Raw genomic sequence first — 16,268 nt, forward strand, 5'->3', positions numbered from 1 at the left:
CTCTGTTTGTTATTCTGAAGTTGAGTTATTCTTTTATTTCTTTTTCCTGATTTCTTAGTTCTGCAATTCTTGGTTGATTATTTTCAAGGTGAGAATTTCTTTAGTCTTCATTTTCTTCATCATGTTTAGATTACTATCTCTTCTGTTTCATACCGATATTATGGTCATACGTGAAGGTACTAAGAAACCATTGTTCAACATTAAACGGGCATGCTCTGACTTCTACACGCTTGACTCTATCCATATGGGGATTATTCTCTACTTCTTCCTGAGTTTGTTGGTTTTACTGGGCAATCATTTTCTGTTTGTTAGTCTGAAGTTGAGTTATTCTTTTCTTTCTTTTTCCTGATTTCTTAGTCCTGCAATTTTTTGTTGATTATTTTCAAGGCGAGAATTTCTTTGGTCTTCGTCTTCTTATTCCCACGTTGCTTACTGTCTCTTCTGTGTCTTAAGTGAAGGTGCTGATAGGCTATTTTTCTGTATTAAACGAGTGTGCTCTAACTTTTGTACACCTACCTCTATCAATATAGCAATTATTCTCTTCTTCATATATTTGTTGGCTTTACTTAGTAATCATTCTCTGTTTGTTAGTGTGAAATTGAGTTATTCTTCTATTTCTTTTTCCTGATTTCTTAGTTCTGCAATTCTTGGTTGATTATTTTCAAGGTGAGAATTTCTTTGATCTTTATCTTCTTCTCTGTGCGTAGCTGCCATTCTGCTGTCATTAATGTTCCTTCTATCTGAATTTTTAAGAGGATGGTGGTTCTGCCAGCTCCCAAGGGCACTCAGAGATTTAAAACTATCTCCTTTGTGTTTCTTGGAATTTTTTACATAAGATCACGCTTTTAGATTTTACATAGAATAATAAATAATTGAAGTTTAAAGTGAGTGGGTTTCTAGCCACCATAGCTCTCATAAGGGGTACTTAGAGATTCGAGAGTACAGATTTACTTCCTAGGAAAATTTTACATAAGAATACACTTTTAGTTTTATTTATCTGAAATTTTAAGAGGGTGGCGGATTTTGCCCCTTATAGCTCTCTTAGCAAGACATTGCCTCTTTTATATATATATATATATATATATATATATATATATATATATATATATATATATATATATATATATATATATATATATATATATATATATATATATATATGGAAATATCACCCACGAATGGCATTCAATACCGAATTCTCTCTTGGGAATATATATCTACTTGGCATTCATTTTATGGTAACAGCTTCTGGCCTGGTAGAGATTCGAACCCCTAACTATTCGGCAGGAAACCATGCATGCGAGGACTCTATCAACAAAGCCATTAAGAGAGATATAAGTTTATGACAAGTCCCCGTACATATTAATAGTGTTATTAAGGAATATGTTCATAGACTTGAAATAAACTCATCTCCACCATGGTAGCTGAATTGTGGGTTTGCCACACGTGGTTATTTTATGATGAATATATATCTCCAATACTCGTGATTTCAATCAATGAAAATATCACCAATGAAGGGCATTTAATACTGAATTTTATTTTGGGAATATATATCCACTTGGAATTCATTTTATGGTAATAGCTTCTGGCGGGGTAAAGATTCGTACCCATACCTATTCAGCCGGAAACCATGTCTGCGAGGACTCTACCATCTGAACCATCAAGAGAGATATAAGTTTATGACAAGATAGAATTCGGTGTTAAATGCCATTCCTGGGTGATATTTACATTGATTGAAATCACGAGTGTTAGTGATATATATCCATCATTAAATAACCACGTGTTGCAAACTCACAATTCAGCTATCATGGTGGAGATGGGTTTATTTCAAATCTATGAGCAGATTCCTAATTTCGACAGGAATATGTACGTGGACTTGTCATAAATTTATAATTCGCTTGATGGCTCAGTTGGTAGAGTCCTCGCAGTCATGGTTTCCGGCCGAATAGTTAGGGGTTCCAATCTCTACACGGCCAGCTGTTATCATAAAATGAATTCCAAGTGGATATATACTCCCAAGAAAGAATTCAGAATTAAATGCCATTCATGGATGATATTTACATTGATTGAAATTACGAGTGCTAGTGATATATATATATATATATATATATATATATATATATATATATATACAATATATATATATATATATATATATATATATATATATATATATATATATATATATATATATATATATATATATGGGGATATATATATACATATATATATATATATATATATATATATATATATATATATATATATATATATATATATATATATATATATATGGGGATATATATATATATATATATATATATATATATATATATATATATACAATATATATATATATATATATATATATATATATATATATATATATATGGGGATATATATATATATATATATATATATATATATATATATATATATATATATATGGGGATATATATATATATATATATATATATATATATATATATATATATATATATATATATATATATATATAATGGGTTATTGGAAAGGTGTAAAATTGTAGGGTGCAAGACTGCCCAATTCATGAAAGATGGTGGGATTCTGCCCCCAAAGCTTCCTCAGGGGGCACTTGGAAATTCAGGACTATTTCCATTACCTTCCAAGGAAAATTTTACATAGGAATACACTTCTAGTTTTTATATAGCTTCTCCAATCTTGCTTTCTATAGGGAACATACGCACACACAAATGCACACAGACATTATCTCTGATATATATATATATATATATATATATATATATATATATATATATATATATATATATATATATATATATATATATATATATATATATATATATATATATATAATGATAATAATAATAATAATAATAATAAGAAGAAGAAGAAGAAGAAGAATCATATTATTAATAATAGTATTATTGATAAAAATCAAGACAATAATAATATTATTATTAAAAATAATAATAATAATAATAATAATAATAATAATAATAATAATAATAATAAATGAAAAGATAAATTTCTCCTACCTCAGGAGTAAACGGAGTTAAGACTGCCAGTGAGCTACTCTTTATCTTAGGGGCTCTGGAATAAACACCCAGTGAGCCCTGTGTGTAAGGAACAGTGAAGTCAACTACGGTGTCTCGCTTGTCTGCCAATGAAGAAGAATGAGATACGCTGCTTTAAAAAAAAAAAAAAAAAAAAGATAGCCTTGTTAAGTTCCAGCTAAGGAAAATTAGGCCAATGCCTGAAATCCTGGTGAGGTAAAATAAATTTTTGCTTTTTGATATACCAAGCATATTACACGACAATATAAGCTTCGCTTTCAGTCATCAACTTGGTCTTTTTAACATTACATGATTATATGCTTATGCGTAATGACCCTACGCAGATTTTTTAATATAAGATACAATAGTTCTGATAGACCTTATTAGATGATACAATGAACACATTATTTGTTAGTTCAATTACAGGACTTGTTATAATTATTATCAGCAATTTCAGAATTAAAGCAATTTACCCTAGTTACACAAGGACATGTTGCTGTGGTAATCAGAGGCAATCGGTGCTAAGTTATGTTGATCACAATTAAAAACACATACATGAATTGGAGTAGATTGCGCAAACAATCTTACCATTGGCACCGATGCCAGTCACTGCCAAATGAATTTCCCTGCGAGCTGCCATTCCGATCATTCCTGTGATAGTCCCATCCGGTTGAGGGTAGCCAAAGGCACCATCCGGTGGGCCAATAATGCGGTAGCTAGAATGGTTTCAAGTACACTGTTATCAACTGGAGGATGAGGTAACAGGAGGATAAGGAATATTCTGGAAGTAATACTAAAAGCAAATTAAAAGAATAGATCGTATAAGAATTATTATTTCCCCTTCTAATGGTAGGGTAATCAGTGAAGGCTTGAACTAATTAATCACTAAAACTAGACAAGTCCATTTCTATCAGTATCAATTATATATGTAAATTCTCTGAGGAATCGGTAGTGCTCTTTGGTGATATCTGTTCATGTACTGTATCGAACAAAATAGAAAATGGATAGAAGTAACCTATGCAAATGATGCACCAAACAAACAAGCAGTATAAACCATTATGCAACGATGAGTCCATGAATCAATTATTCATCACAAAGGACCCATGGTACTTAATCGCAACAACCCCCCTGATGTTATCCAAGCCTATGTTAACAACACCTGGTTTTATCGTAGTTTGTGTGACATAAGCATTCTGATGAAATTTTATACCTTGAGATTTATTGCATAGTGTAAGTCCTTAAGTAGTGTGGAAATTATCATTTTATTCCTATATAGGGATTAGCAAACTTATTGTGCTGACTTTGTCTTTTTACATGCTTTTAAGTTTTGCATGTTTTTTTTTTTCTCTAAAAAAGGAACATGGTTTTATTCCATGATTTACTGTATAGTAGAAAAGCAATGTATAGTGATTATCAATTGTCTTGAGTAATGTTAACATGATTTTTAATTCGTGCTTACATTTTTATTTCATCATACTTTCCTTTATTAAAAAGAATTGCTGAAGGGAGGAGGCACTGGCAAAGAAAGTGATAAGGTCACTCTTAATAAATTTCATGAACATCAATTCACCCAATGTAAACCTTGTTCGGCTAGCAAACATGACACTTGAGGCGACGATTGCAAGAATAATCATCTGGAGGCAGCTGTGAGTCTAAAGAAGAAATTCCTATCAAATTAGTTAAAAAAAAAAAAAAAAAAAAAAAAAAAAAAAAATTGAGGGGGGTGAAAAGAATCAAGAAGTTTTTGATGTCGGATGCACATGCCTACTCACTAATCCAACCCTTACCACCCTCCTAACTCAAGGAAGTTAAATGCTCCAAACTATGGCTTGGTTGCTTAAGGCAAGGTCATCGCCCAGACCTACAACCTCTCACTCATTGACCTCACACATAATTGTGACGAGCCGAGAGAGGGTTGTGAACTCAAAGGCAGGATACAATCAACTGAGTATCTTTATTAAAGAACACTCTCCTTTATATACAAAACCTTATGGCAACAGGAAAATACATGTTCGAGAAAATGACAATGTTACATAGGCGACACGCCAACATGTCTATTCTGGTTCTTTTTAGTGCGACGGAAGAGCGCAGATACAAGCATAATACATACAAGATAATTTATGTACGATCGTGTGACACACGGTTGATACGTGGCTCCCCCCTAAAAATGACATACTGTACATGTTAAATAGGGCGTCCTGGTCTAGAGAGGCGAACTGTATGCGGGTCATCTGGCAGTAGATAAGCAGGTTTTAGACGATCAATGGAGACCCAGTCTTCTTTGCCACGAATGCTTAGTAGGAATGCTTTCAGACTGCACTGGATCACAAGGAAAGGGCCCGTGTAAGGGGGCGTTAGCGGTGGCTTAGTAGTGTCGTTGCGCAGGAAGACGTGTGTTGCAGAATGCAAGTCTGTAGGTATGTGTACTTCGCTGGGGACTTGTAAGTCTGGCGGCATGAAGTAAATTTTCCCACGACGTGACGTATGCGCTGGAGATCATCGGAGGAGGTTGTAAAAGGAAAAAATTCGGCCAGGACGACCAACGGGTCGCCATGCACCATTTCAGCTGCCGAGACGTCGAGGACATCTTTAGGAGTGGTCCTTAGTCCCAGGAGGACCCAGCAAGACTGAGTAAACGAGTTGGAATCCTTGCAGCGGGACATCAAAACTGCTTTGAGGGTGCGATGAAAACGTTCAACCATTCCATTGGCAGCTGGGTTGTAGGCCGTTGTCTGATGTAGGGTGATGCCCAGGAGATTCGCTACTGATGTGCACAATTGAGAGGTGAAAGTGGTTCCTCTGTCATAAGTAATATGCTCATGGATACCAAATCTTGCAATCCATCCAGAGAGTAGGGCAGATGTACATCAGGCAGACGTTGCAGTTTCCATGGGAATGGCTTCAGGCCAACGGGTGGAGTGGTCGATGACGGTAAACAGGTAACAATGTCCTTGTGATGTGGGTAGGGGGCCTACAACGTTGACGTGAATGTGTGCGAAACGACGCTGAGGTTGAGGAAAGGCGCCCACTCCTGAATCCGTGTGTCGATGTACTTTGGAAGTTTGGCAAGAAGTACAGGCGCGGACCCAATCCTTAGTATCCTTAGAAATGCCGTGCCAAATGAACTTTGCCTTCAGCAGCTGTGCTGTAGAACGGAACGAGGGATGTGAAAGGCCGTGAATGAAATCAAACACCTGTCGGCGCATGGGAGCAGGAATCCAAGGTCGTGGTCTGCCAGTACTGACGTCACAGAGGAGGGTGGTGTTGGAGTCGTCGAGGGGGATGTCTTCCCAATGGAGGGACGTGCAGAATGTCCTACATGCTTGATATTCTGGATCCGGTCGTTGGGCTTCAGCCATGGCGTTGTAATCCAATCCCAGTTGAACGGCAGCCAACGTGTTTCTTGACAGGGCATCGGCAACCGGATTCATTTTCCCAGGGATGTATTGAAGGGTGCAATTGTATTCAGCCACGGCGGAGAGATGTCAGCATTGCCGGGCGGACAAGGCGTCAGACTGTCGAGTAAAGGCGTGCACCAGAGGCATGTGGTCTGTGCGAATGACGAAGGGCGTACCTTCTAAGAAATGACGAAAGTGACGGACAGCCAAGTGCACTGCCAGCAATTCTCGATCGAAGGTAGAGTAGCCCAATTCTGCCTTGGACAGTTTTCTGCTGGAGAAGACCAATGGGCGGGGCGAGCCGTTGACCACCTGCTCGAGTACTGCACCAATAGCGACGTCGCTGGCATCAGTGGAGAGAAGGAGAGGGGCGTGTGGGATAGGAAAAGTGAGAGCCGCAGCAGTTGATAGGGCCTTCTTTGCATTACAAAAGGCTGCTTCTTGAAGGGGACCCCACTTCAGGTCCTTTGGCTTACCCTTGAGGGAGGCGTAGAGGGGAGCAAGAGTGGCGGCAATGGCTGGCAGAAAACGGTGAAAATAGTTGATCATGCTCAAGAATTTCTGCAGAGCTTTGACGGTCGAGGGCGCGGGGAAGTTCTGAACGGCTGCTACCTTCTCAGGGAGGGGATGGACTCCTTCAGGAGTGATGCGGTGCCCTAAGAATGACACTTCATTGGGGCCAAAGGTACACTTGTCGTACTGGACTACAAGGCCGTTTTGTTGCAGGCGGTCGAGCACGATGCGCAGGTGACGGAGGTGTTCCTCTTTTGAGGAGGAGAACACAAGTATGTCGTCCATATAACATACACAGAAAGGGAGGCCCCAAGATGCCATCCATGAGACGTTGAAACGTTGCCCCAGCATTACGAAGGCCAAAACAGGAGTAATTGAAGATGTATGTACCAAACGGAGGGGTGATGGCAGTCTTGGGGATGTCATCTGGGTTCATAGGCACCTGATAATACCCCTTCAGGAGGTCAAGCGTAGAGAAAACCTTCGCTTTGTGCAGGTAGAAGGTCACGTCGGCAATGTTTGGGAGGGGGTAGTGATCCGGTTTTCTTTGCATGTTGAGGTGCCTGTAATCCCCGCACGGACATAAGGAGCCATCTTTCTTCAGAACCATGTGTAAGGGTGACGACCATGGGCTGGAGGCCTTTTGGCAAAGGCCCATTTCCTCCATTTCGGCGAACGTCTGGCGGCTGCCAATCGCACCGGTGCCAGACGTCTGAATTTTGCGAAGACTGGGGGTCCCGTCGTCTTGATATGGTGATAAATACCGTGCTTGGCAGGAACCGTGGGCGTTTGGCGAAGTTCTGGACGGAAAACTTCTGGGTACGACGTGAGTAGGTGGCCGTAGGCATCCGTGGGTGCGCTGATGTGGAGAGCGAGGTTAGAGGGGGCGGGTTGAAGAGGTGTCGACAAGTACGAGTTTGCGTTGACCAATCGTCCGGGGGGGGGGAGGATATCGACCAGAAGGTGGAAATGAGAGAGGAAATCCGCACCGAGGATTGGCATTGTGGCGTCAGCAACGAGAAACTTCCAATTGAATTTACCGTTTCCGAACGATAATGTGAGGTTCTCATAACCGTAGGTGGGTATCGCAGTTCCGTTGGCAGCTATCAAGCGGACGTCGGCAGATGTAGACAGACTACGTCGTGCCTTGAAGAGTTTCCTTGGCAAAAGAGAACGACAAGCACCCGTATCTACCAAAAATCGCACGCCCGTTCCTGCATCCTGTAAAAAGAAATGATTAGAAACATGGGAGGCCACCGCCACGAGCGATGGCCTATTTACACGTTTTTTGGCCACTGACAATCCTTGGCACATTTCTTCGCGGTTGCCCTGAATCTGAAGTGGTAGTAGCAAAACTGCGGCGGATGGGAGGTAGTAAGTGGCTGTAGAAGTCGTTTGTTGGGGTGCGAGCGATTGGTGGGTGTTGGGCGGCTTTGTCGCTGCTTCGGCATGTCATGGGGTAGGCGTGTATGTCCTACGGCATTCATGTTAGCTTTGGTTGACGTTGAATACTCATCCTCTTCGTCAGGGGTGGAGGCGTTGATGGAGGTCTCGAAGTAGCTGTCCATAAGGGCGTCGGCTTTGGTCATCAAGTTCTTTATGGGTAAACTATCGACATCGAGTATGGGAGCGCGTATAGGTCCGGGTAAACGGTGTATCCAAAGGGCACGAAGTAGGTTCACCTCACGAGGAGAGCCGTCTGCGGCAGGTTGAAGGCGAGCGATTCTGGTCATTTCCCTGAGGGCAAGCGAAGCCCTTTGGTCCCCCAACGGTTCTTGCGAGAGATGAAAAAGCTTTGCTATACGGGCGGCTGGCGACGGCGAGTACTGCTGCAGAAGGTATGTTTTGAGGGCGCCATACGCTATTGGGGTGTCTTCTTGTTCACAAAGCCAGTCGGATATTTCTGGGAAGGTGTCCTCGGGTATCGCCGCGAGAACATAATCTGCTTTGGTGGTTGAGCGAGTCACGCCCCTGATGCGAAACTGGACTTCTGCGCGCTGAAACCAAGCAAACGCCTCTCCGCTGGCAAACGCTGAAAGTTTGAATGGAGCGGCCGCAGCACCAACTGCCGTAGAGTCCGCCATAGTACCAACGATGGAGGGGCGAGGGGGTTGGGATGGAAGGCAGTGGGTGCGAGTCGACTTCCGGGGTCACCAATGTGACGAGCCGAGAGAGGGTTGTGAACTCAAAGGCAGGATGCAATCAACTGAGTATCTTTATTAAAGAACACTCTCCTTTATATACAAAACCTCAAGGCAACAGGAAAATACATGTTCGAGAAAATAGCAATGTTACATAGGCGACACGCCAACATGTCTATTCTGGTTCTTTTTAGTGCGAGGGAAGAGCGCAGATGCAAGCATAATATATACAAAATAATTTATATACGATCGTGTGACACACGGTTGGTACACCCTCATTACGCATCATTCCTTCCCCCATCTCTCCGTACAACACGACTCCACCTCGATCTATGGCCTAAATGAAGAATATGAAGGAAGTGAGGAGTTAAATGCTAGCCTACCCACCCAGCAATAATAGGAGGGGGAGTCAAACAATAATGAAGTGGATCATATGGACTTACCTGTACCCAGAGGATGTGGGAAAATTTTTTTGCCCTATACGTGGGAGAATATTGAGACAATGAGAAGAAGACTCATATGTAATTTTGTAGAAATTTTTTTTTGGTTCTTGGAAGCCATTATAGTTCTGGTCTTTGGCCAAAACCATTGGCAATATATGTTTATGCATTTCTTTTTTCTAAAAAATTTTGATCCTTGCATCTTTTTGAAGATTTTTGTTAATATCGACGAAACATTTTTTAAGTGGTACAATTGATAACTGTATTAGTATGAATTTAAAGATAATGAACTGAATGACCAAATTATAGCAATAATTTAGAAATATATGTGATCTTTATGGCAATAACTTTAAAAAGGCATGTACACACAATCACACAAATATATATATATATATATATATATATATATATATATATATATATATATATATATATATATATATATACATATATATATGTATATGTATATATATATATATATATATATATATATATATATATATATATATATATATATATATATATATATATATATATATATATATATGTATATATATATATATAAATATATATATATATATATATATATATATATATATATATATATATATATATATATATATATATATATATATATATATATATATATATATATATATATACACACACATATATATATGTATATATATACATATATATATATATATATATATATATATATATATATATATATATATATATATATATATATATATATATATATATATATGTATGTATGTATATATATTAGCACTATTGATTCTACAAAATACTGTTTCATTCGGAATTAATGTTTGTTAATCTTCAAGCCATTGAGGGAGCTTGCTTTCTTCAACCACGTTCAACTTTAGAGATGGTGCCCGTGTCAAAATTTTAAATTAGACAATCTCATTTAGCAATAATTCTATGTGTTTCAATCATTGTAATAGGCATACAATTATGTAATACAAACAGTTTCACTTTAGTTTTAAAATACGTCACAGTTTTTAGGTGGCTAAAATATTAGGTATTTTGCACTTGAATTGTTTTTTTTTTTTTATTGTTTTTTTTTTTTTTTATGACAGTAAGTATGCTTAAATTTAGTCATACATGTACAGTAAATTAGTTCAAATGTTTCTGAATCAGGGTTTTTGCATAGAAATAAATCTATGGACACTATGCTAGTAATATATTCACAAATGCTCTACATTCGTGCCATAGTATTAGAACTTAAAAAGGAGATTTAATTCTGTGTGCATATGCTGCATTATATGTTGTCTCATTTGTGTATTTAGGAGAAAGTAGTCAACTCTATGAGAGAGAGAATCTGTCCCTGAGCTCTCGTTAAAATAATGAAATAGAAAACAACAGATAGATGTACTGAAAATGAAAATATTCTGATTTGCCCTGTATATGTTCACTGGTGTGCAGCCATGTACTGGCCTTACAAGTAAGTTGTCATTAGTTTTGATCATCGCAAGCATCTAATGAATCACCAATCCCCATTTCTTTACAATCAACGATGTTTAGCCAATATCCTTCGTCTGCTTCACACTGAAAAAAAAAAAAAAAAAAAAAAAAAAACTCTTTGCAGAACATCTGATTTTGTTTACATGAACACCGTGATGTACATTGTGATTAACAACAACTAAATTTTAGGAGTTTCACTGTGGGAGTATGGTTGAAAACTCAGAAGAGGCTAATAGGAGTGCCATTCCTTATGTGGTTGGAGGGGGTGAGTCAGGCAAAGGCATCAAATCATTCTCCCAGTTCATTGCTTCGTATTGTTAGCGATATACTTTTTTATAGAAGTGCTGCATGCTTAGATGGAAACTCCCCCCCCCCCCCCGATTTTTGCTGAAGAGGTCGCATCTCACAAAGCAATGTCATTCAAGCCAGTTCCTGGTGAACATTCCTTACACACAAACGTTTATAAGGCTCTAGGCACGTCACTGTGAGACATTAATTTTGCCAAATATGTGAAAGCTTTGAATATTTCATCATCAGATTTGATAGATTCCTTGACCCATGTCACTTATGAAGGCATGTTGCAGAAAATCATTTTACACAGAGAACATCATAATAATGGCTCTTCAGGATTTGACAGTTCTCGGGGTGAAGCTCACTTTCGGACAAAGTTATGAACTGTGATACAGACCTTGTAAGAGCACATCAGTATCTTGAGACTGTCATCCTGTGTGGCTCCTCGTCTGACAGCAACGTAAAAGAACATGATCAGTTTGCTATTGACCTCCTCATGGGAACTACTCAAATGATCAACTGAGACACGCGGTGTTCTTTGAGATGTCATTCCTGAATGCAACCACTAAAACTGTTTTTGTCTCTTAATTGCCAGAGACACTGTCGGGTCTTTGTGTTGTATTATGCAAGAAACTTCCCATTAGATACATTTTCTGTGAGTAATATCGGTCACTTGATAGACAAATCCCAAATAGTAGCAGAACCCTGACATTGGTCTTTGTTATAGTTTCTTACCTTTTGTGCAACTATCTTCCAAAGTCCACACATGCTTTGATCCATGTTCGTTATCCAATTCCTTGCAAAACAGCCATTTCATCCAAACATATAGCTCGTTTTTTTGTAATTAGTTTCGACAGTATAGGCAGTTGAAACTTTATTTCCTAGTGCTTCAGGGACAGGCTTTCGTAGGTGTATGGTGAAAGTTGTGCTGTGCTAGAGAAAATTAATCGTGGATTGGATAAAAGTTCATATCATCCATAGACTCTTTTAGCTCTTTTAGAAACTTGTCGAGAACACTGTCAGCATTATACACCCAGCGCCTCATATGATGCCTCGCATAAATTACCCGTTCGTCATCTGGATTTATGTCATTATTCAGACGTATTTTCAGAGCATCACACACACATTTCAATGTCACTTCACAGCTTAATCCCACTGCTTATTGACCATAGTTCCTGCTATGCTCCAAGTGAATTGCTGTCTTCCTGACAGAGAAAACCTAATGTTTTATCAAAAAGTAGACAGAAATATCAGGTAAATGGCAATGATGTATCCTTTTGTTCTACATAATAACTGGAACATGGAATTGCAGTACCTTGAGTTTTTGGAAGTCTTTTTGTTTATAGAAGCAAGTTTTTTTTTTTTTTTTTTTTTTTTTCCGACCGCAATACATTTTGATACCTTTGCTTAGTAGCATCTTCATATTGTATGTCACTAGTTTCAAGATAGCATTTTCTGAGCCAGCTCCTTTAGTTGGTCATAAAGGATAATGTACTAGGTCCGAGAAATGTTTAATTGATGATCGAATAGTTGCTATCTCCGTAAGTTGCTTGGTTATACACAGAGTTAGAAGTCTCCCAAAAGATCTAGCTTTTGAGGTTTTAACCAGTGCTTTTCCTGACTCATAGCACACAATACGTAAACTTTATTCAAAATATTCCAATTCTACTCAAAGGATTTTGGGCTAATCTTTTTCTGCTATGCTTATTGTTTTACTATTTCATATGTCACAACTTTGATATTATAAGTGAAAAATAGCATCGTTTTAATACAAAATCATCACAAAAAGGGAATATCTTCAACCAAACTAAAATTCATGCAAACAGGCAGACATATTTAGTATGAAAACAATATGATGTGTAAAATGGCTTATGTGTGGTGCACTCTTACGAGTCAGTTAAATAGAGCAAAAAAAAAAAATTGCATGACTTTACGCTTCCCCACTGGCCTCAATTTTCAAAGAAAGAAGAATAGTAAGTTGTGTCATGTTGTTCCTACGATGCTATAAAACAAAAATAGCAATGACGCAAATAAGTATAATTTTTACAGAACTTTTTTGGTGGTATAACACCTATCACATTGCTAACTCTTCCATCACTATATTGGCTTTCACTCGAACTCCATGGATGAGAAACAACTTGACATGTCTGTTGTCATCTCAGACTTTTTCCATATTGCTTTTCGCTATGACATTGCTTGTTTTCATTGTAAAACACACATACATACAGACACACAAACACACACACATACACACATGTATATATATACAGTACATATATATATATATATATATATATATATATATATATATATATATATATATATGTATATATATATATATATATATATATATATATATATATATATATATATATATATATATATACATATATATATATATATATATATATATATATATATATATATATATATATATATGTATATATAACTATATATATATATATATATATATATATATATATATATATATATATATATATATATATATATATATTCAGGAAGAACTGATGGAGTTGGAAGAGAAGTGGTTGGAATGATGATGACACAGAGAGGCGGAAAGGCATTAACTGAGTGGCGAGCTATAATAGCAGATTTTTACTTGAAAAGTCTTAAATCAAAGCAGTGCAATATGAGCATTATAGTGTACTATGCACCAAGAAATGATGCCCCTGAAGAAATTAAAGATGAATGCTATGAAGACCTGCAGAGTCTAATGGATGAGATCCCCGAGAGAGATATGGAAATTGTGATTGATGACTTCAATGCTAAAGTTGGAAAGATTAATCAAGGCATGGAGAATCTGATGGGTGTTGATTGACTTGACGAAGTTGCAAATGAAAATGGAGCCAATCTTATGTTTTTGCTCGGCAAACAATCTTGTTATTGGAGGTACTTTTTCCTAGCACTAGGACATTCACAAGTATACATGGACTTCACCCTGTGGCAATTACAAAAATCAAATCGATCTTATAGCCATTAATAAAGAAAGGAGGAGGACTCTAAGAAATGTAAGAAGCTATAGAGGTACAGATATTGGTAGTGATCACAAGATCGTCAATACCACACCGAAATTAAAAATGAAAGCACCCAACAGAAATGTACATAGAATACCCAGGTTTGATATAACTAAGCTTCTAGAAGATAAGCTCAGAGAAACCTTTGCAATTGAATGTAGGAATGTATTTGCAGTCCTAGAGACTTTAAGAGAAGAAGAGTAAACAATTAACGAAGAATGTTGTGATATCGAGAACATATATCAGTCAGTTAGTAGTGATGTTTTGGGACATGCAGTTAGAAGGAGAGAGCCATGGATTTTGCATGATCCTAGGGATACTCTAAAAAGGAAATAAAGATAAAAATAGATTGTTGAAAGAGTTTGAGGAAGAAATCAAAATTAAAAGGTAGAGCATGCAGTATTGATAATGAAGTGAAAAGAAAACACAAGAATGAATAGAAAGAATATTTAGACAGTAAAGCAGATGAGGCTAACAAAGCTATGAATAGGAGGAGTGTCTATGGTGTAAGAATTGCTTATAGAATTTTTAATGAAATCTTTACTGGGGCAAATAAGAAGAAGCATATATTCATCAAAAAGAGTGATGGATCTGTTATAACAACCAAGGATGAAGAAAGGCTGCGTGAGATTGAATATTTCAGTGAGGCCATGAATAGGAGATATGAAGGAAAAAAATTGATTGATATACCCGAAGCTGAGGAATTCAGTGTGTTTGAAGTCAAGGCTATTCATAAAAATCTCAAGTGATGGGATGGCCCAAGATACGATGGAATAACTGCTGACATGATATTGGCTGAAAATGATGTGACTTCCAGAATACTAACAAGATTAGTTTGTATAATATGGCATGGAGAGACAAAACCTGATGAATGGGAGCTAGGAGTGTTGGTGAAAATAGCATGAAAATATATAGTTTGACCAGAGAGAAAGATTGATGAAAAGCTGAAAGATAAACAAGCGGGATTTAGAAAAGATAGAAGTTGTACTGACCAAATTTTCATTTTGCAGCATGTTGTACAGCAATGTGTAGAATATAGGAATTCAATGTTGAATGGCATTTGTGGTCTATGAAAAAGCCTTTGATCGTGTGCACCGGCCAATTTTGTGGAGAGTCATGCGTTATTATGGAGTTCCTCTTAAATATGTAGATTTGATTAAGTCCGTTCATGAGCAAAGTGAGTACAAAGTTAATGTTAGTGAAGTCCTACCAAATGAATTTTCAGTGAACAGTTGAGTACACCAAGGGAGTGTGTTGTCACCTATGTTGTTTATCCTCTTCATGGATTTTGTAATGCATAAAAAAGTTGGAAATGGTGGAGAAGGATTGGAAAAGATTGGTAATAGGAATTTAGCTTACCTAGAGTATGCTGATGACGGTGTCCTTATTAGCAGAACACCACAGGATTTGCATTAATTGCTTACCAGAATGCATGAAATATCACAGAGATGATGAGAACGGAATGTGCAATTGAAGGTGAAATATCATTAGAATGAGGTAGAATTATTTAAATATTCAGGAACTCTGATATCGATTACAGGGTCTTTAGAATGGGAGTTTAATAAAAGATTAAAAAAGGCAAATCAGACAATGGCTAGGTTAAATAGAATTTGGAAAACAAATCGCCTGAAATTATAAAAAAAAATCAGGCTATATATCACTTAAGTGAGATCTGCGATAATGTATGGACATGAGTCGTGGTATGACAAAGGAACAATATCTAACAGATTTTGTAGATCTGAGAACAGAGCCATCGGAAGAATATTGGGAGTTAGATGGGAGGACAGGATTAGAAAGGAAACTATTAGAGAGATTTCTCGAGTGCCATATGTGTATGAGATTATGGTGAGGGCCAGATGGAGATGGTTTGGGCATGCTCTTCGAACTTCCCAAGAGAGATAAGTGT

The 16,268-nt window shown here is 37.2% G+C and overlaps 1 protein-coding gene across 1 annotated transcript in view; it reads right to left on the reverse strand.

Annotated features, from left to right (window-relative positions):
* Positions 1 to 16,268, reverse strand: part of LOC137620978 (glutamate receptor ionotropic, delta-2-like) — a 55,336-nt gene that overhangs the window by 24,100 nt on the left and 14,968 nt on the right. Inside the window, exons 5-6 of the mRNA XM_068351420.1 lie at positions 3,645 to 3,772; positions 3,039 to 3,160 (exon numbers count right to left, since the gene is read on the reverse strand). Coding sequence (XP_068207521.1) covers positions 3,039 to 3,160; positions 3,645 to 3,772 — 250 coding nt within the window. The remainder of the gene's footprint in view (positions 1 to 3,038; positions 3,161 to 3,644; positions 3,773 to 16,268) is intronic.

The sequence above is a fragment of the Palaemon carinicauda genome, chromosome 27 (genome assembly GCF_036898095.1).
Source record: "Palaemon carinicauda isolate YSFRI2023 chromosome 27, ASM3689809v2, whole genome shotgun sequence".
Lineage (NCBI taxonomy): Eukaryota > Metazoa > Arthropoda > Malacostraca > Decapoda > Palaemonidae > Palaemon > Palaemon carinicauda.